This window comes from Euleptes europaea, chromosome 1 (genome assembly GCF_029931775.1).
Source record: "Euleptes europaea isolate rEulEur1 chromosome 1, rEulEur1.hap1, whole genome shotgun sequence".
Taxonomy (NCBI): Eukaryota; Metazoa; Chordata; class Lepidosauria; order Squamata; family Sphaerodactylidae; genus Euleptes; species Euleptes europaea.
The window spans coordinates 58,776,348-58,798,230 of NC_079312.1; the positions used below are offsets into that span (position 1 = coordinate 58,776,348).

Consider the following 21,883-nt stretch of genomic DNA (forward strand, 5'->3'; position numbering starts at 1 on the left):
ATGGTTTTTCCAGACAACAGGGGAGAGGACGTGGCTCAGTGGTAGAGCATCTCCTTGGCATGCAGAAGGTCCTAGGTTCAATCCCCAGCATCTCCAGTTAAAGGGACTAGGCAAGTAGGTGATGTGAAAGACCCCTGCCTGAGACCCTGGAGAGCCGCTGCAGGTCTGAGTAGACAATACTGACTTTGATGGACCAAGGGTCTGATTCAGTATAAGGCATCTTCATGTGTTCAACAGGAGTGGTGACAGCTGTCAGACAGTACCTAAGGCACCATTTATTACTATTAGCTGGGTCTGGTGTGCCAGAACCAGGGCTGTTGGTATGTATGTATATATGCATGTATGTACACACACACACAGCCAACAGCCCTGGTTCTGGCTCACCAGACCCACTCACCCATCCATTCAGAAAAGTTACCATCTCCACTGTGCTGGTTCACTCTGAGGCTTGTCGCACCGTCTGGGAAACGTCTCTCAAACCCTTTAAAACCGTTACATTCTTTTCCCCACGCACCACAGACCTTCCGTTTCAGCTTGGAAATGCTTTGGAAGCGCCAGACATGTTTTTTCCGAAAACGCCTATACCACGATGTATTTCCTTATGTCGTTTCAAAACCGGCAAGCCAAGGGTGCGTTCAATTACAAACGCTATTCTGTTCTCCTCCCCTCTTTTCGCAACATCCAATGAAAAGCCTTTCTCCTCCCACCACCTTCCCCCTCCCATTTGCATCCACCAATCTTTACTGCTACTAAATCCCCCCCCATAAGTGTTTGTGCAGAGGAGGGCGAGGGCTGGGAAAGTAGCAAAATTGCTGCGAGCAGCAGAGGGGGGAGGGGGAAGCAGCAAGAGGAGGAAGGGAGAGAGACTGAGGAATAGAGAGAGTGCCCGCCCGCGCGCACACACACAAAAGTCAGGGCTCTCCAGTGCCGGCACAAAGTTTCTCCGTGCCTGTTTTTTTATCTTTCTCCCGCTTGTCCCAGCAATAAAATGCAACATCGTTGCACCAACGCCCGCAAAGACGGCAGCTCTGTGATCAGCTCTGTGCAAGGAACTGCTCATTTTGGTTTATTTGGGGGGGGGGAATGCCTGCATTGGTTGTGATTAGGGTTTCCCTGCCGTAGGGGAAAATGTGAGCTCATTGCCCTATCGTCCGGATGCACTGATGATACCGCGCAGGCGCATTGACATGACGAGAGGGGTGGTGGAGGGGAACCCAAGCAACGTCACGATTAGGCGGTGCTCCTCCACGCCCCCTTATCTCTTGGGAGCGCTGTTTCATTGGAGGTGCGCTCAGAACTGGCAGAAGTGTGTGTGTGGGGGAATAGCAAATTGCCGAGCACCATCGCTCTTTAGGTGTTTTCCACATGTTTCCCAGACATGGTGCGATAATGCCCTCTGTCTCAGGAGGCTCCCCGTCACTAGATCTAGAAAACAAAGACACGCCTTGTGCAGAGTGGCCTTCTGTTGAGACTCAAACTCAGTAGCTGCTATCCTGTTACATTCAAGAGGCAACTGGACAGAGATGTTTTCCCCCAGGGGACTGAGCAGAGCATGGCTCCGTGTTCTCTTACAACAATTAGTAACAGACCCTGAGAGAAATGGTCAAAAAGTCAAAAGATTGGTACTGACCTTCTGTCCTTGAATGCCTTCTGGGCCTTTTGGACCAATGCTTCCAGGGGGCCCAGGGGGGCCTGGAGGTCCCTCACTGCCTCTGGGCCCTGGGGAGCCAATAGCGCCTGGTGCACCCTACAGAAAGAAAAATAGCATTAGGTATGATCCTGACATAATAGTACTGCCCCTGAACAGCATTCAGACCGACTGTCTTGCTCCTGTTCTGGGTCAATATTCTGTTGTCCTGACCTGGACTGTAAGAGTTCTCATTCAACAACAGGATTTTCTTCCTTCAGAACTGTTTAAATTGTGTTCTTATTGGTGGGTCCCTGTTTAATTGCAATTCTCGGCAGCAGTTAGTAGCACTGGACTCCCTCCCAATTATTCCCTTTTATTAAAAAGAGGAAATATCTAAGGCAGGAAATTACAAGATCATTTGCAAAATATACTTTTCAGAGCAGCAGTTTTCAGACACTTTAACCAATGTGGCCAATTCCGACAAAGGCCAGGTGGTGGCAGTGGTTGAACCGACAGAGGGAGAGAAAAGCCTCTCTGGGTGTTGGGGGTGGCATACACTGCATGGAGACCCTGGACAGCCACTGGTACCCAGATGGCATGGATGGCAGGACATAATAGAGCCCGTAGGTCAGAGTGGAACTGTTCTGCCACAAAGCTAGTACATGTCTATATAGAAAATTGCAAGGCACAGCTAGTTTTTTATTATTAGTATACAGTGTTTGATTACCTTTAAGGATGATGTCATTTGTGGATTTTTATTGTATGTGCAATAATTATTTTGTTTGACTTTCCCCATTAAACACATATACTTCTATATAATGAACTGTGTGATTGCCAGCATCCTGTACTGAAGGGCAAAAATGGGGCAGAGGGTAGCTTCTGGATTTGCAATATGCGCTGGGCTGGAGGAAGAGTATAAGGCCATACGTGAGAACCAGGATGATGTCATCTGATGTCAGCATAACAGTGAAAGAGACAGCATGTAAAGGAGCCTGAAGTCTTTATAGGGCCTGGGGGGGTGCGTTTTCTGGACTCCCACTGCAGCCTGATGGAGCAGCAGAAGCAAAAATTATGAGGGAAGAAAACGGTGTTGTGTGATGCTCTAGGAATTTTCCAATTATCTACAGCAATTCAGAGATTTTGAGAAATTCCTAGAGTGCACTAATGCTGTGACATCACTTTCAGTTTCCACAGTTTCCCCCCTCCCTTCGAAGCTTCCAGGGGTTGATGTGTTAAGTGTGCATGTCACAACTCTAATCCTACCTATGGATTTTCAGCAGGGCATTAAACTTGTTTCCATGTCAGTGGTGGCAGTGGTTGGCACTACTGTGTCACATTCCTGACCTGGATACTGCAAACTAGTCTTCCTGTCGGCATAGGAAGTTTTGTTCTGGAACTAAGATGATTACCAAGTCTCCAACTGGCTGGATGAGTCCGTGTTTGGGTGATTTAGGACACTTAAACACCTAGCTTTGGTGAGCAATTAATGAGCATCTATAAGTCACTGGTCTAAAAACTGCTTAACATGTGTACTTCCTGCCCTTTTTCGGATGCAAAATTTATCTTGTGTTTCTCCAAAATGAGGAACCTAAAGCACCTTACCACTTAGTTCTCCCCTATTCCATTTTATCTTCATAACAACCACCCTGTGAGGTAGGTTAGGCTGAGAAAAAGCTACTGCCCAGGGTCACCCAGCAAGCTTCAGAGAAGACCTTGGTTCTGAACCTGGGTCTTTTAGATCCTAGTCCAGCACTCAGCTATACCATGCTTGCTTTCAACAGTATTATTATTAAAATATCATTATTTCATTAAAAATAGAAGCAAAGCAGGCGAGACAGGAACTAGGCCAGACTTCATACCACCAGAAGGGATGAGAACTATGTCTAATTTACATAGTCCAGCCTGAGGAGTGAGCGGGATGAGTAACCCACCAGGATATCCTCCTCCGTCGACAGATAATTGCATGTGGGATAACATCACATAATGTGCCAAAGGAAAGAAGAGTCACAAGGGAAAGCTATAGAACTCCCCAGCAGTTTGATCCTGGCCGTGACCCTGCTGAAGCTGGAAGACCCCAAGAATAACTCACCCTGTCCCCTTTCTCTCCTTGGTCTCCTTTGGAGCCTTGCTGCCCATCAAATCCCCTGTCACCCTAGGAAAAAAAACCAACACAGTAAAGCATGTCAAGTGCATTTTTAGCCTCTGTGGACTGTACCAATAACATTTCATAAAGACAGAAGCACTGCTAGGGAGCTTCAGTGGTGCAGATAAAATAAGCACAACATGCCCCTGTGGTCTAGTGGCTGTCACCAAGAGGCAATGAAGAAAAATAGAACCATCTCCTTCCATGGTCATAGGTCAATGAGAAAAAAAATACTGGCAGTGCTGAGCTGAAAACCCTGCTGTTAAGATTTGGCTGTTAGACCCAGAGTTTCAAAACAAGGGATGTGCAAAGTGCACATTCTACATCTATTATTTCCATATCGTATCAGTGTCATACTGCGCAGCATTGTGCTAACTGCTTATTCTTATCAATTTAGACAAAGGCACAGACATCATTAAGCTGTTATCTTTTATGTAGCATTAGTGACCTAACTCTTGGACCCATATTAGTGTATCTGAACTCCATACCTTGGGTCCTATGAGGCCTTCTTTCCCAGGGATTCCTGGGGTTCCAGACATGCCCGTTTCCCCCTAGGAAAACAAATCAGAAGGTAGGCTTTCCAGTCCAAACACATTTCCAATTATACAGCCTAATTGGCATATGATGTGAACACTTACGGGCTCACCCTTCCTCCCGGGAAGCCCCATTCGACCTGACAGGCCTGGTTCTCCCTGGAACAGAAGCAAGGAAAGGTATATTAGAGAGAGATAAAGACAGAACCTTTGTACTTGGTTCATAAACACTTGAGCTGAGGGACTGTTTCCCTCTCTGATGTTTGACAAAAAAAATAGATTGCTTACTTGTGACTATTGGTCTTTGAGTGGTCATCTGTAAATTTGCACTGATGGGTTTTGCTCCTGTGCTTCAGTTTGGAAACTTTTGGAGCTAGCTTTTAGGTGCAAAAATCCTCTCTACTCAGAGGCACAGGCTTGATTATGCATGTCCAAGGAGAAAGAGTTGCATCTTCCCACTCAGTTCTTCCCCAAAAGATATTCCACGGTAAGTTAAATGTGCTCATTGCAGGGTCATGTGAATACACAAATTATCAATTGAAGAACAACAGTTAAGGTAAGCAACCTGTTTTATTACTTCTTCTTTTTGTCTCTGTGCATCACACTGATGGCTGAAGACTAGCAAATAGATCTACATGGTGCTGGATTACAGTGCATCTGGGAGAAGAGAGCACTCATCTCTTTCTACATTCCTGATGACCCTGAGGGTAGGAGGGTCTGGAGGGAATACACAGAACTGGCACCTTATCCAGGCACTGAAGGAAAACATTGCTCAGAGGGCAATATGAGTCTTTATGTGGTACAGAATATCTGGTGCTTCATGATGCTTCGCAAGGTGAAGAGGTCTGCCTCTGGAGTGCTCTAGCATCTGAAGACTGGTTGCAGGTACATTTTATTGAGGGACAATTCATGGGCAACTATTCCCTTGTGACTTAATATATCTGCTAAGGTGTCCTTGCTGGCAACATCGATGGCAGTTTGGGTAAAATTATTTCCTTTAATACTGCATCTGAAGAAGTGAGCTCTGACTCCTGAAAGCTCATGCTGAAATAAATGTTAGTCTTTAAGGTGCCACTAGACTTCTTTTTTATGTTTCTACCACAGACGAACACAGCTATCCCTCTGGTATTATTCATCATGCTTAATACATCTCTCCCACAGGTAGCAAGCCAGATAGTTTAGAGCAGCAGAGGCAGTGCATCTGGGAGATGTATTACTTTGTGGCTTTGTTGTCTGTGGCCACTTGTACTGCTTTCCCCTGCAGTCTGGGGAGAAAGGCGCAAAGTGATTTGTACACCGTCAGGAGCTCCACATGGTTCCTGCAGAATTGTCTCTCCTGTGGTGACTAGGTTTGGCTGATGGTATGCCTGCCACACTGTGTGGCCCATCTCCACTGAGAGGCATCAGTTTGGAGGATGACTTATGGTGATGAAGACGTAAAAGGGCTTTACAAGTGTAGGTGATGAGGGTGACTCCACCAGGTGACCAGTTTTTCCTGCAAGTCTCGCAATGGTCGGAAGTTGCAACTGATCCTATACTGCAGATGTCTCCGCCTGGCAAATCACACTATCACAGTGGATGCCGCCATAAGGCTGTACCAGCTGCTGAATTTGCCTGACAGGCTGCAGTGGGTGTCACAGGAAGTATGCTGGTACTACGGAAGCAGACGAAAAGGAACCAAGTGAGATGTTACCCCTCCCCTGCGGATGCAGAATCAAAGTGCCTCTGAGAGGAGAGGATTTTTGCACCTAGAAGTTTCCAAGTCAGAGCTCTGTGCAGGCACAAAGCCCATCAATGTGATGCTCTGAGACCATGAAGTAACTCAAATTTATCAAGAGATAGCACCTTCCTGATTTCAAACTACTTTTAATAAAAATGGCTAAAAGACATGTGACAGGGTAGTCACATGTGTTGTTCGTGTGTCTTCTCCATTCACGTATAAAACAGAAGACTGAGGTGAAGCCCAAATGTTGTTCTCCCTCCTTAATTCCCAGTGTTCTGTTGCTTCCCATACTTTTCTGATTTCAGAGCTGGATTGAAAGAAAAGTGCCTTGAGTGACAGACAGAGGGGAGGTTGGGGGAGGAAGGATTCAGCTCCCCTTCCCTGCACAACTTGCTTTTGATCTAAAAATTAGAACCTTCTGCTTCTAACATGAGCATGGCAGACAAGTTGTCTTGTATTGGTCTTTCACCCAGGACTTTTGGGGCCAAGGCCTGGCTATGTATAGCCAGAGAATCACAGGGTTCTTGACCTACTGACTAGGTGAACCCCTGAGGGAGGACTCTGTTGCTGTGGAAACCCTGGAGGCAGTCGCCTGAAAGCCATTTTAATTAGTTGGTTGAGATATGACTTGTCAAGCCAGGCGTGGCTCTGGCTTCCCATCTCTCAAGATAGAGAAAGGAAGGTAAATGAGAGTAGATAGACAGATAGTTTATTTGCGGCCCTTGGCCAGATAAAACAAGATACATGGACTAAAATGGTCTTACCGACAAAGGTTTACAGTCCAAGTCTTAAGTCACTTAAAAAATTAAAAATAAATAACATCTGAGTTACATCTGCCATTTGGACTAAGAGAGTACTCTGTGGCAATGAATTGTCATTGCAGCCGTACAAAATATTGCTACCTGAGAGGTGATTGAGGGATTATCTCCTTGTAGGAGCTTTTCTAACTTTTCTCTTTCCCTGACGGGTCCCATTCTCAGTATGAGGGGCTCAATAAACTTAGAGTGGGGTATAGTGTAATAGTTACAGTTCAGGAGAACATGTTCAGTGGTTTCTAAATTCCCGGATTTACAGGGGCATAGTCTCTCTGCCCTGGGTATCTTCTTGAATTTCCCCTCTAACATAGCAGAGGGTAAGGCTGCGCACCTAGCCAAGGTAAAAGCCCTCCTATATTTGTTTATCTCTAGGTAACAGAGATAGGCTGCCGGTGCAAGGATAAATTTGGAGTGGGGGGGAGCCATAAATATGGGCGCTCTTGCTAGATCTATTTGTCGCTCAATATCTTTAACTCTTTGGTTTATAGTTGACTTAGCTTGATCCCACCCTAACTGGAGTAGTGCTATGGGGGTAAAACCCAGTTTATTTAGTTTGTCTTCAATGGCTATTATCCACTTAGACCTAAAGGTATCACAAAGAATCAGTGGAAGAAGACCCTTGGGGTTGAAATTAATTTTCAGCCATAGATAAAGCGAGGACAAGACTACCCTTGCCTCTACCTTCATTATGCCAGTTTCTAAACGGATCATAGCATTTGATACACATCTTGGCAATTGCAGGGCAGCTCTAAGAAACTTGGATTGCACTCGTTCCACTGGAATAAGACATGAGGGTGGAGAGTCGAGTTGTGTTCCATATAACATTTGTGCTAGGGTTTTCGCCTGAAAAAGTTTAAGGGCTGCTGGAATATAGTGTGCCCCTTTGGTCCGAAGAAAATTTATTATTGAACGGGCTGATCTTTCCCCTAAATTGGCAACATAGGTATTATGGGCTAGCTTGGAGCCAGATGCCTGGATTGTCGTTCCAATATATTTGAATTGGGTTACCTGTTCCAACCTATGGCCATTTATGCTCCACCTCCTATAATTAGGGCGATTGCCAAAAGCCATTACTTTTGTTTTGTCATAATTAATAGTCAGGCGTTCCTTCTCACAGAACGTTCCAGTAAATGAAGAGTAGCAACATAGATAATATAGCAAGAGTAGGAAAATGTTGGATAGTTGTTAGAATTATCTGTTGTTTTCACTGTAACCTTGTAACTGTCATCTGGAGTTTAACCCCGTAAGACAACATGCCTAGGTCTCTAACCACCTAAGACTTATTGCCTAACTGAACCTGTGTTGTTGAGTTTCTCTTTTTCATGAAAGAATTACAAAGGAAGGATTTACTGCCACATCTTGTAATGGAAAAGGGATGAAAGAGAATCTCTGGCACTTACCTTCTCCCCCTTATCTCCATCCTGGCCACAGGCTCCTTTCATTCCTCGATCCCCCTACAATAAGAAATCACCACCCAAATTTAGTCTTTATTTCTATAGTGCTTTTCAGAATACACAGTGTTTTGCCATTTTAGCCTCAACCCACCATATGAAAACCTTTCCTGTAACTGTTGTTCCTTGAGTTGTCCTCAATGAATTCACAATGACTGGGCTCTACACCTGTATGCAATGCATCCCTTCCACAGATAATTGTAGTGGTCTCACCAGCTATCTACAAGTCTATATATAACACTAAGAACAGCTATTTACACTGTAGTAACTATTTTCATGAACTGTGTACTATCAATATACAGAACACAACTAACCGACTCTAAAGAAAGAGTTTTCTCGGAGAAGTTTCCAAATGACCCAGCTCCTGCAGCAGACAAAAGAGAACTGAGCAGAAAGGAGCAACTCCTCCCCTTTAGGCAGATGCTGTCCAATCTATGTGTCTGGGGGGAGGAGGGTTTTATGCCTAAACACTAGCTCTAGAAGTTTTCAATTCAACAGTTGCACAGGTGCAAAGCCCATCAACGTGATGCCCAGGGACTGTGAAGTAGTAAGTTGGCAAGTTTGAAGGAAAGTGAATTTGTCAAGGCCTTCCAATAACTTACATGGTATCTGAATGTAGATCTCCCTCAACCAATTCAAAGTTTTATCAATTGTGCCATACCATCACATAATATTTTCTGCATTATCCAGGGTGGGATCTTTATACTAATCTTCCACACCTCTTTCAGATACAGGCTTTACATGGCAACTTTAATGCTAAGTGGGAGAAATTCAACTGATCAAAGCTAAATCATTAGACCTTTTCTTGAGAATACACGCAACCTCAAGAGAGGCTTTATGAAGACCCCCCTCAAAAAACCCTTCCTAAAAGTACAAAGCCTGCATTTCCCTTTTGACAGCTCCCAAGTATCTAAAAGGCGTTAGTCAGTGGGATCATCTTCCTCTGCTTTGGTATGAAATTCATGCACACCCCAGCCTGGAAGGGCTCTCAAGATCATACAACTAAACACAAAAGAAAGCAAAGTATACTATGCCACCTTTGAACCTCGCATTCCAATTGGCCCCATGTCTCCTTTCTCCCCTCTGGATCCTGGGATACCATCCTTTCCGGGTTGCCCCTGGAGGACAATAAGGCAGTGTGATTCTCAGGGTTCAACTTGCACAAATAGAAGTAGACAGCAACAAAAAGCAAATTCTTACCGGCTCTCCTGGCTCTCCTGACTCACCAACTTCTCCCTGAGTAAAGACAAACACACAATAAGAAGGTGAGATGTGAAACAGGAACATACCCTAGACTTTACAGAACAAGCCTGTCCCTTCTACGTATACCACAACAAGCAAAGGCTACAAATGGACATTAGAACATTTCACCTTTAAAATTAGGCTGCAACTTCCTAGCAGCAAGAGAGATGGAATGGTGAAATAGCTCACCAGCCTTGGTCAAGGTCTTTCAAGGTCTTCGAGGAGTGGAAAGGGAGTGGCAAGGATGGGGTTTCCCACTCTACTGCCCTGTCTGTTCTGAATTTCTTCAGGTACATGACCAATTCCAAAATGATAACATTTGTACAAGTTTCAAACCGTACGCAGTGAATATTGAAAGAAGGCATGGATATGGGTTGAAACCATGCTGAGTTAAATCCCCAATAGCGTGAATCAAATTGAACAAGTACCAGGATCCATGTAGGACCAAGACTATCAATGAAATGACAGGTGTATATAGTCTAACTATGTTTCTGTCAGTTACCTTTGTTGGTGAATGTATAGACATGGTTGATCTGATCATCTCTTACCTTTTGCCCTCCAGGACCTCGTGCTCCTGGAAATCCTGATGACCCCTTTTCACCTTGCTCACCTCTCACTCCCTATAGGTAAAAATACTGGTTACTGAAGCGTATGAGTGACAGTGAAAGAAACGATTCTTGCCTAACTCCTGTTGTTGGACCAAAAAAGTACTCAGCAAGACTACAAGCTGAAAACAAAGCTCTCTCTAGCCACGATAAACCTGCCAACACCAGATTCATGAGTTTCAATAACTCACTCCTAGTTCAGAACAATACTTATTTACAAAGGATAAGATTCCATGCTCTATCTATCCTGTTGTATCTCAGATACTGGTGCAGGACACATTATCCCTACATAACCGCTACAGTGATATTAACCCTATCTGTGCCATATATGCATTATATTCTGTTTACAGACAACAATGACAGCTGCTGGTTTTTTATTTACTGGACTAAACTTCATAACAACACTTGGGAACAATAAACTTCCCTGAAGTATAATTTGTATCTGTAGCAGTATCTAGCCCATAACTCTATGTTTTCTACCTATTCAGAACAATGCAGATTCAGCTCTGCTTTATCCAGCCCATTCTGCTGCTGCCATTTTGGGTTCCTGGTGTTTAGGAACAGAGAACAGACCAGTCTAGGGTAGCACTGCAGGCAAGATTTGCCTTCTAGCACTTGGCTTGAGCTGATTCTCTGACTGGGTCCTTGTGCATGGAGTGCAGGCAAGTAACCTACCCCGACCTCTACCCAAAGTGTGGTGAACGGCTGCTCAGGCATCTGCTGTGCTACCTTTTCTCCAGAGATGCCTTGATCTCCTTTGTCACCTTTCTCTCCTTCCATCCCTTTTAGGCCACGGTCTCCCTTTTGAGAGAAGAGTTAACTGTCAATAAATTGCCAACAATAAGTCAGATAATTACATGTTATATGATATTGGGGTTGGGTGAAAGATATAAAAGTATGTGTTCAGCATAAAAGAAGAAGTACTTACAAGGAAAAAGCAGAACGTGACAAATGAATTTTTGATGGAAACTGCCATCACTTGAATTTCCCTAAATACACTCAAGTTTATTTGGAGTTTGCTTTACTTAATATTAACGTCTATAGTACCAGGCTATTAAGCACAATTGATACAGTACACAGTTTTATTGGTTATGTAAGTAATTTTTCAATGCTATAACTAATTTCACATTATAAAGAAGTAGTAGTGGTGTTGGTTTTTATACCCTGCTTTTCTCTACCTTTAAGGAGTCTCAAAGCAGCTTACAATCACCTTCCCTTCCCCTCCCCACAACAGACACCTTGTGAGGTAGGTGAGGCTGAGAGAGTTCGGGGAGAACTGTGACTAGCCCAAGGTCACCCAGCAGGCTTCGTGTGGAACAGTGGGGAAACCAACCTGGTTCACCAGATTAGAGTCCGCCACTCATGTGGAGGAGTGGGGAATCAAACCTCTGTTCTCCAGAGTCCGCTGCTCTTAACCACTGTACCATCACTAAGAAAGGATCACCAATACCACCAACAAAAGAATCTGAAGAAAAAGGCATGCCTTACTCTATAATCACTATCCCTACAATTACCATACCCAACTTGGAGATATTCTCATGGCTACTCAATGACTAACAGTGCAATCCTAAAGACAGTTACTCCAGTCTAAGCCCATTCATTTCAATGGTCTTAAACCTGAGTAACTCTCTTTAGGACTGTGTTGTATATACTTGATATTTTGTATCTATACCACACACATTATTCTTGGGGCTTCTTCTTTCTAGAGGTTTTTTTTTCCAGATCTCTCCCCTCAGCTACCATAAATCATCTATCTAAACAATTTTACATTTTTAGACATCTAGCTAATCCCAGTTTGGGTCACCAAACCAGCCTATCACAGGTAAGCCTTCCTTAGTGAAAACAAAAGGAATTTTTCTGAATCCCTTTCTCTTTTTCTCACCTGCTTTTTATTTTGGCTTTAAAATCTGTTATTGGAATGAATTATACCCCCCATCCCCCCACAAACACCTTTTGTCCCCTAAAGCATAGAACAATTTCGGGCTTTTGAAATGACTTCCAAAAAAAACAAAACAAAAAAGGACAAGGTCTTAAAAGCACACTTGCTCAAGACTTGGAAGTAACTTAGTAAACAATTTATTTAGGTTTTATATGTAGCCATGACATTTACCGGTTCCCCTTTGTTCCCCCGAGCACCTGGTGGGCCTTCCACAACAGTAGTATCACCCTATAATGGAGAAAGAATAGGGCAGCCAGTCAATGATTGAAGCGTTCCATTTGGCTGCAGCCTACAATCCCATTGGCATATCCACAGGCAAAGATATTTAATGCTGAGTACAACCAATCATTGTTTTAGTCCAGAAAGCATTAAAGGAAGCTTTTCATTTTAACATGGCAAAGTCAAAGTACAAACCAGCACTCAGTTCAGCACTCCTCTGCTTCACAGCTAAAGAATTATTAGGGCAATATTGGGAGTTGGGAAATACATTGTAGTCTGAACAATAAATGCTAGACAATATAAAGGACAGACCAATTTGTTACAAGCAAAGCATTTGAGGGGTACTGTACATTTTGCAGGAGTTTCTCAAATGGATGGCATCAAGCCCTATTTTCCTGCTAGTAGGAAAGTATTATTTTTGTCTTTGAAGAATTTCCTTGGAACTCTTCAGGTGTCAGTATGGCTGTATTTGTAACCATAAACCAGTCATCAAGATCCTTTCACTGATGGAATACTTACCTTGTCTCCCTTTGGCCCTACAGTTCCAATATCTCCCTAGGAGAAGAAAGTATGAAGGTTAGAAACAAGCCTATCTAGGACTCAATGAATTCTAACCAGACCATTCTAAACACCTCAGAAACTTATGCCATAAACACATTTTGGAGGTTATTTATTTCTATTATTTATCATTAACAGCACTTCACAGATCTGCCTTAAGTAATTTATAGGATTACAGTCTTCAGCTGGAAACGAGAGCCAGATGAACTCCTGGGAATCCACTGTTCCCTGAATGTTGGCTAAAAAAAGTCAAAACTAGATGAGCTCTACAAGCAAAAGAGACATGTTGCAATGATGTGCTTGATCCTGAATCAAAGGAAATTGCTCATAGGTCAAGATCTGCTGGATAGGACATCTTTTGCTAGGTTGACGTTCAGCAGATAATATCAATAAACCACCTGGTTTAGCTGTCTCCCACCATCTGTCCTTATTACCAGGTTTATCACTATCAATTTGATATTTCAATGGATAACACTTCAGAAGGAAATTAGCCTACTCTTCCTTTTCCAGTGTTCCTGTTCCCACACATGTTACATTGCTTACTTTGTCACCTCTCTCCCCTCTGTTTCCTGGAGGTCCCTAAGGAGAAAACAAGAGACACTTCAGATTGGCAATGAATGCCCAGTCTCAGATTTGAGGGAGCAGAGAAAGGAGAGTTAGGTATTTACCGGAGGTCCCCGATCTCCCTCCGTGCCTGGGCGCCCATCTTCACCCTAAGAAAATGGAAAATACTGATTTAGACCAATTAAGGGAAAGTCAGGGGGCAGTGGCTGCAGCCGTCCAAGACTATTGCGAAAATCTCACAATACCATTCTGATTCTCGCATTTTCCTACCATTCTGATTACCATGGCCAATAAGACACCATGTCAGATTTAAGCTAAGCAGACCTTTGGGGGATACCAAAGTGGGGTTTCTGCACATTTTGGTAATAATTTTCTTATACAGATAAGCTGGAATGGCAGATTAGGTCTTCATCTGTAGATCATCCTGAACATTAGTTTTTGGTTTCTGCTCCAGTAAAGAAAGGCTACATGGTATTACAGCCTCTTCCTTCAACATATACAATGCTGCACAGTACTGGCATGCCTACATACATACATACATAGCTATAGATAGATACACACACATGCTGTACACAGTGCTAGACCCCCAGCTGTCAGTGGGCACCTCTCTACCCCTGGTCCACCTGCTGCCCAAGATGCCTTCCCTCCCCAGCTTCTCTGGTGAGGCTGGGCTCTGCTGGGTCCAGGCTGAGCCACTAAGACACGGCTTGGCCTGTCCTTTCCCAGGCCCTTCCTCCCCTGCATCACACCCACTAATGGCAGCAGCAGGTATGACAGGATACTAGACTGGCTGCCACAGGAAAGGCCTCAAACCCATTCACGGCCTTCTCTGCTGGCCTCTGGAATGTGGCCCTGACCTCAGCCAACAAAAAGGGTGCCATTGTTTCTACCACTCTTCCCCCATATCTAGGCAACAGATTCAGGCTTACCCGTGGCCCTGGATCTCCTCGCTCACCTCTAGAACCTGGCAGTCCAATACCTGTGTCACCCTAAGGAACAGAAAAGGTGAGAAAAGTGATATTTCATTGGTCATGTTACTTAAGGACAGGGGAAACTGATTCTATATCGCCCTCCCCACATGGACAGCTCCTATCCAGATACTTGCTGTATCTTCCCAGTGAATTCATGGAATCAGCTACTTGGCAAAACTTTAACATATCTCAACGTTCCAAAAACTCTGTATCAGAATGACCCTTTACCAATAAAAAATGTTTAGGCCTAATATGACTTAATATAACAAGGTATGAAAGCTATGTTCTTTTCAATGATTTCGTTAACAATTGAAAAAATAGCCTCCCATCCATTTTGCTCAGAAAACAATGCAAAGTAGTTGGACAAAAAACTCTTTTTTCCGCTATTTTATGTAGTGAGGCTCTGAAGTCAAATAAAATTCCTGCACATTTTCAGACATGCCTTTTAACTCCAGTAGCTAGACACTGTTTTAAAACAACGAAACAAGATGTTTAAAATACTTCCAGGAAAAATTCTGTGCTCAAGGCATCATGAGGGCCTGGCAAGCAAGGGGGTATAAGCTACTCCTCTTTTAGAGCTACTGGAGGCTACCTCTATAAAAGACAAAACCAGGGCCTACCTTATCACCTTTCAGGCCAGGGGTGCCTTGTGAACCCTGCAGTAAAGGAGTGATGAAAGAAAGAAAAAGAAAGAGACAAGGAAAAATAAGACTAATATTGTCACACCATCATAGGAACATTAACAGATAACACAATAACATGTGGGATGGGATTTAGACAAGCTGCAGCTAACTAAGCCATATAAGCAAACTTCCTCACGTTACATCCCGAATTCTCATGTACTTACTGCTGGCCCTGGTGGTCCAGATGGTCCTGGAGCTCCTGCAGTGCCATCTCGTCCAGGAAAGCCAATCAGACCCTGGTACAAACCAAACAACAACTACTAGTTAATTCAGACACTGGAACATTGGGCTTACCTGTGAAGGTTCCATCTTACTTGATGACGAGGAAGACATCTTGCTACACTTAGGTACTCCTCCCATGGTAAAGGGAGGTGGGAAATAGGTAGCTCTTTCTGTCCCTGAAGAGAGAGTACCTACCCCTCTTTAGTTCAAAGACTTCCATTGCTGTTCAGTGACAACATGGTGTGTGCCCAACATTTTGAAATTTGATGACATAAACATATAAACCCAGAAAAAGAAACAAAGGAACATTAACAAGAACATTAACACTCAGAAAAAATAACTGTTAGACTTGTGAGGAAAGAGGACCAGTGCAAAACACTACACAAGGAGGGAAAATACTGTACACGTTAAGCAGGCAGAAAGACAAAGATTCTTCTGAAGGTAAGCACAGTTGAAAGAAGGACCACACTTCAAACACTGGGTGGGTTCAGGCTGTCCTCTTCTTCCACAAATAGTCTGATTACATGATTGTGTGTGTGTGTGCCATCAAGTCACAGCTGACATGGCGATCCTATAGGGTTTAAAAGGCCATTGCCTGCCTCCACGTGGGCTGAGAGAGTTCTGAGAGAACTGTGACTGGCCCAATGTCACCCAGCAAGCTTCATGTGGAGGAGTGGGGAATCAAACCTGATTCTCCAGATTATAGTCCACAGCTCTTAACCACTACACCATGCTGGCTCTCAATTAGATTATTAGGTCTATCGAAATCAGTACTGTCTACTCAGACAGGCAGCAGCTATCCAGAATCTTGGGTAGAGATCTTTCACATCACCTACTGCCTGATCTTTTAAACTACAGATGCAGGGGATTGAGCCTGGGAACGTCTGCATGCAAAGCAGAGGCTCTTCCATGGAGCCACAGCCCCTCACTATTCCTGAATGGGCTTGAGTCCACAGGTTGCTGTCATAGACCCCATAGCTGAACTAAAAACATCAGGTCCATTGACTTGGCTGAGTGTACCTAATTTATCAGATACAATCTATTCAATCTACTCACATAAAAGTGTTTTTAGGATTGTAGGTATAGTTCCTTGAGTTTCCTGAATACTACTGTTCATTTACTCTGACAACAAAAGGGCTTGTAGCATGGTAATGGATATTAACTATCTTAAGCAGGAGGAAGCCTATACATTTTCCAAATCAGTAAATAAATAAACATTTCCCTTACCCGCTCTCCTGGAGGCCCTGGTGCGCCAGTCTGTCCATTTTCTCCTCTCAGGCCTGGCTGGCCTGGGGTCCCTGCCACACCTGCTGAACCTGGAGGTCCTGGTAGCCCAGGTAAACCAGGGTCTCCCTGTAATAGAAGCCACAATAGATGATGTCAGGTCCAGTAATCAGGAACTTGAAAGGCAATGCTCCATTCTTCCCCACTCCAAATACTTGAGAACCTCTTCCGCTTTTGATGCATAAAAGAAGTTGCAAAGAAACTAAATTACATTTACATTTTTTGAGCCTTTCCAATACCCCTAGACAATAGTACTGAATGAAATGATTGTCTTTGAAAGAACTTATTCATCTGGCCAAAACTGACAAAGGATCAGGACAACCTAGGCTTACAATATAGTTATGAAAGGAGCTACAAAAATCCCACATTCATTTTAAGAAGTTCCTTTGTTAGTACAAGGACAGGGAACAGGAGAGTGGTTAATTGTTCTCAGGCACCCCCATTCCTTCGATGGTGCTCTCAGGAACAGAGTACTTAAATTTGGTTATGCAAATGCTTCTACCTAACAGAGAACAGTCAAAGGGTCATTTCACCGCCTGGCAGGAATGTGACACCTGAGAGGTGACAGAGACTGGGGGATGCCAAATGCTGCATAGGTTGTATCTCTTCCTGGGAAGGAAAGGAAGAGAAGGAATGACCCACAGGGGGGTGGCCAAACAGGATAACTCCTCGTCAGGAATAGAACGTGGTCCATTTTGGGCGATTTCATTTGAGGATAACTTGGAGGAAAGAGCTGTCACACTGGGGCTCCATCTATATTACCGCCGTGACAACTTGGAGCTAAAAAAGAGCAAGCAGCCCAGAAAAAGACTTCAGGTAATGGATGACTGATAGAAAGATGCAGCTTTAAAAATAAGGAACCTACCCTAGAATAACAACAATCAGGGCATGTTTACAGAGAAGGGACAGAGGAATGTGTGTATGCACCTTTAGTTTGTAACCTTGTTCAGACCAATGCTGTACAGACTATGTGTGTGGACATTTTCTTTTTAATAACTTTCTTGCTAAAATGCTGCCAAGGAAGGGAGATGGCTGGTCAATAGTTTGTTTGATCATCAAGAGTGCGCAAGTGCAGTAAGCTGTCCCTACGGAGGCTAGACATAGCAACAGCAGGAGATGCAGGATCTAGGGGGAGCCTGTAAAAGGCAACATGGATGGAGTGTTACAAGCACTGGCCCTCTTGGAAGATAGTGCTTTAATCAACCAGCTGGTGGCAGTGGAAATACCAGAAAACGCAAGGAGCCTCTCCAGATGGGTGGGCTTGAGAAAGTAGTGCGCTACCTCCCAACAAACACATTTGCTAGGCAAATATACCATTTTAGATAGCCACAAGAACTCAGGATCTCCTCACCTCACCACCATCTAACTCGAGCATTTGCCAAGAAGCTTTGGGGTTGTACAGCAGCTATAGTGGTCGAGTTCAGTTACCCTGTGCCCTGCAGCCAATTTTGTCTATACAGTAGGTTAAACTGTTTCTTCTCAGGGTCATGGATAGCTGGGTCACAGAACTTAATGAGGTGGCGGTGGGGGGCTACAGCTCCCATAAGGAAGAGTGAAAATGTACAGGCATGAAATAACATTGACAATACTTTGTATAAAAAGGAGTTTATTTAAAAATAAATGACTACAGGTTTGCTCAATATTTATTTAAACGAACGGCTACCGAGTGGGGTGCAGCAAAGACAAGTTGACAAGTGGACTACAGCAATACAAAAATGTTCAAGCTTCTCACTAACAGCAAACTGCCGGATGAAAAATTGGCTTCTTGATTGTAACTGGCAAGCAGAATGTGAGCCAAACCAGCACCTAAAGCATCCCTGATTTTACGATCTTTGAATAATGAAAAACAGTGCAATGGAGTGAAAAAGATTAGAAGAATGTCAAGACTGAAGACCAGGTGTAGGTTAACAGAAACAATGGGAAATGACTTACCTTCAAACCTGGAGGCCCAATCTGCCCTGGAGGTCCTTGTAGGCCAACCCCAGGTGAACCCTGAATGGCACAGATGGAAGAAAAAAATATGTCCTGAACAGCTGATGTCTAAATGAGGAATAGTTGTCTATTTCTTAATAGACTGTATTGACTGAGGGCCCCTGATTGTTGGTACAACATAACACTGGAGAACAGGGGAAGAACAACATCTGCTTTACTTCCAGCAGGCTCACTCATTGATTGGTGAAGAAATCAGGATGGGTACTAGCAGCAGAAGTGTAGATTGTTGACAAGCTCCCACCAATCAACAGACATCTATAATGATGCAATGCAGAGCATCTTAGGACTACTGCATTGGACAGGGTGAATGGAACTAAATGCTTTCCTATTCATATGGACAAGAACTGCATACCAAAAAGGTTTAACAAACATTTGGACTCTCTCTCATAGAAGCTTGTACAAAATACATGAAAGCCACTGCATACCTTTTCCCCTTTGATCCCAGGTGATCCTTTGGCTCCCTATTAAAATTTAAAAACATAAAACTGAGTATGGAAGAAGTATTGCACATATAGTAGATGGAATCAGGGCATAGACTATTGACAAACAGATGTCAACAAGAAAGGATACCAATTGTACACTATATCTCCTAAAGCGAGGACAGAAGACAATGGCTTGGACCCTATGAACAAGTTCTGGGTATGCTATATAATGCCATGGAGTGTGCTGCCTCTTGCAGTAAAATTCTGTTTGCCCAAGTTCAACAGTTTTCAGGGGGCCCTTGTGTAATCAGAAGTTTTACCAGAAGAGGTAGCACACTCTACAGCACGGACTATCTAAGTGCTCATGGAACTCACTCATAGGAAAGGCATATTTTGGTGTAACATTTTTTAAAGTGTAACTGAAGGACAGAACAAGCTGTCTGGGTATGTTAAGCGCATCTGTTTTGGAGCTGTCAGGGATGGGGTTAAGATATCCTGCCTAGAGTTGAATACTGGACTACATTAGGAGACATTCTTTTTTTAACTAAACACCTTTCTCAGACTATTATACTTTGCATGCATTCTGTTCATCTAGCCAGGACTTGCTCAGATGTTTCCATTGATATTTTCTATTACCTATCCTGTCCATATATTTTCAACCAGGTTGGTGGTGATTCAAGAATGCCTGGCAGCTTTATTTCACCACAGCCTATTTTGCCTACTGTTATATTCATACAACGTATCCCTAGGGGGTCAGGATCCACTGTGGGAAACCCAAACTACAGAATCCATGTTTACTCTTCCAACACCCAACCCATCATTAGACAGCTGTACATCGCTGGGCTAAATACTCTACTGTGTACTCCACAGTACTTACATCTTCTCCAGGATCTCCAGGTTCCCCCAGGTCCCCAGGTGCCCCCTAGCACAGAGAAAGAAAAGTTGACTAAAAGAATTTTGAAAATAAGCCACTTTCAGAATTTCCATGAAGCCCTCAGTTGCCATGAAAATAGAACAAAGACTTCTTTCCAGCAGACCATTTTTCACCTTCTCTCCTCGGGGGCCTGGTAGACCTCGATCACCTTTGGAACCCTGCAGAGCAGAAATATCATCAGGGACATCTTACTTGGAAAGCAGTCTTAGAACTTGCAGAGGAAAGGAAGAACAAAAAGCAACTTACCGGCTTCCCAAGCAGTTCACTATCAAAATCACCTGGTGCACCCTAAAACAGATTATATTGAAGTTAATTATGGCAGAGGCTTCCCCCTCAAATTTCAGCAACCTCTTCCCAAGTAAGAGTCACTGTGCTTCTCTTCCTTTCTAGAAAATCCCATTTGATTTTGCTGATTTTCATCCCTTTCCTAGATGTCAAACATCAGAGAGATTACTTCTTCTATCTCTGACCCTCCTTGTTGTAGATGAGAAAGATTGTCAAAGGTAAAGCAACCCTCTTTGAAACAATCTAGCAATAGTCCACAGCACCAATCTACAGGCAATGCTGCCCAGACAGATCATGACATCTATATAGCACTCACTGCCATAACATACCCTTTCAAGATCTCATATTTGCAGGAGCAGATTCTAGAGTCTAGCTGTTGGATCTGCTGCTATGATCTTCTCTGGGCTATCCTGAAACCCAGGGTGTTCCAATATTCCAGTCTGTATTTCAGTTCCTTGTCCCAACAGACTATATTATGTTCAATCTCCATATAGAACAGTTGATATTTTTAGTTTACCTTCTCGCCTTTCTCTCCAGAAGGTCCCACAACAGTCTAGAGAAAGCAAGTTAAGAAAGAAGAGAAGTGAATATTAAAAAGCAGTGTAAGGCGGAAGAACATAAGACATTAAAAGATTAATGAGATTAAATGAGATCAGTGCTGGCCTTCCTACTCCCCACCCCCAGTTTATGATCTATTTGGGGGTGGGTAGCCAAACCAATTATATGCTTATTACCTGGCACAGTAAGCACGTATATACGGTGTCCATCTTTTAAATTAATTGGGTTATTTAATGGTTTATGGTATTGTCCTGCGACCCCCGTACACCCGGGTGTCGCCGGACTCGGCCACGGCCCCCCACCTCCTCCGCCCGGGGGGGGGACAACGAGGAGAGGCGCCCGGGAGGCCGCAACGCGCAGCGGCAGAGACGGGCCGACGGTGGAGCGGCCCGGCGGCGCGGGTGGGGCACAACGGGAATGGCCCGATCACAACGGCGACTCACCTAACCCCCGGTCTCCTCCACAGGCAGCCCAGAGCAACTCCGGGGTCCGGATACGCCGGAGAGCAGTGGTGGAGGCAGGGACAACCGGCGGCGAGGGGACAGCCCCGCTGAAGAGCGGTGGGGGTGGCGGCCAGCCGGACAGCTGCTAGGCGGGCGGGCGGGCCGGGGAAAAAGGCGGGGACGCCCAACACCGGAGGGGGAAGGGGCAGGATGGCAGCAGGAAGCCCTCCCGGGCGGCAGCTCAGAGGAAGAAGCCGGGATTGGGAAGGGCGTGGCGTGGCACCGTGGGGAGGAGGATAAAAGGGTTGGGGGAAGCGGAGGCCAGGGAGGAACTCGGGAAGCCAGGTGGGTCGTCTAAGCAGGTCGCACGGAAACCCTGGCTTCCTCTGAGGGGGAGTGCAGCTCCGACTCGCCCTCAGAATGGTCTGAGGCCGAGGAAGCTCCCCTGACCCGACCTCCTCCTCTGCCGGCGGGTGGCGATGCAAGTCCGGGGAGGGGGCTGAGCGCCCCACAGGTTTTATATACTTTACTGTTCTATTGTTATATTGGAAATTTTAATTGTTGTAACCCGCCCTGAGCCCAGCCTGGTCGGGGGCGGGCGGGGTAGAAATATGAAAATAAATAAATAAACGGAAAAAAATTAAGCTTGCTATGGAGTTTTCATCTA

The 21,883-nt window shown here is 44.4% G+C and overlaps 2 protein-coding genes across 2 annotated transcripts in view; both read right to left on the minus strand.

Annotated features, from left to right (window-relative positions):
• The window catches only part of LOC130475224 (collagen alpha-1(VII) chain-like), a 32,447-nt gene extending 11,910 nt beyond the window's left edge, over window positions 1-20,537 (minus strand). Inside the window, exons 1-23 of the mRNA XM_056846974.1 lie at window positions 20,532-20,537; window positions 20,177-20,218; window positions 20,044-20,088; window positions 19,874-19,918; window positions 19,000-19,035; window positions 18,515-18,574; window positions 16,526-16,651; window positions 15,241-15,312; window positions 15,014-15,049; window positions 14,352-14,411; window positions 13,527-13,571; window positions 13,402-13,437; window positions 12,820-12,855; window positions 12,253-12,309; window positions 10,872-10,943; window positions 10,086-10,157; window positions 9,496-9,531; window positions 9,333-9,413; window positions 8,245-8,298; window positions 4,412-4,465; window positions 4,262-4,324; window positions 3,720-3,782; window positions 1,631-1,747 (exon numbers count right to left, since the gene is read on the minus strand). Of these exons, the coding sequence (XP_056702952.1) occupies window positions 1,631-1,747; window positions 3,720-3,782; window positions 4,262-4,324; window positions 4,412-4,465; window positions 8,245-8,298; window positions 9,333-9,413; window positions 9,496-9,531; window positions 10,086-10,157; window positions 10,872-10,943; window positions 12,253-12,309; window positions 12,820-12,855; window positions 13,402-13,437; window positions 13,527-13,571; window positions 14,352-14,411; window positions 15,014-15,049; window positions 15,241-15,312; window positions 16,526-16,651; window positions 18,515-18,574; window positions 19,000-19,035; window positions 19,874-19,918; window positions 20,044-20,088; window positions 20,177-20,218; window positions 20,532-20,537 (1,314 nt within the window). The remainder of the gene's footprint in view (window positions 1-1,630; window positions 1,748-3,719; window positions 3,783-4,261; window positions 4,325-4,411; window positions 4,466-8,244; window positions 8,299-9,332; window positions 9,414-9,495; window positions 9,532-10,085; window positions 10,158-10,871; window positions 10,944-12,252; window positions 12,310-12,819; window positions 12,856-13,401; window positions 13,438-13,526; window positions 13,572-14,351; window positions 14,412-15,013; window positions 15,050-15,240; window positions 15,313-16,525; window positions 16,652-18,514; window positions 18,575-18,999; window positions 19,036-19,873; window positions 19,919-20,043; window positions 20,089-20,176; window positions 20,219-20,531) is intronic.
• A 151-nt stretch (window positions 20,538-20,688) lies between these two features.
• COL7A1 (collagen type VII alpha 1 chain) overlaps window positions 20,689-21,883 on the minus strand; it is a 102,021-nt gene continuing 100,826 nt past the window's right edge. Inside the window, exon 88 of the mRNA XM_056861735.1 lies at window positions 20,689-20,768. Coding sequence (XP_056717713.1) covers window positions 20,724-20,768 — 45 coding nt within the window. The 3' untranslated portion in view covers window positions 20,689-20,723. The remainder of the gene's footprint in view (window positions 20,769-21,883) is intronic.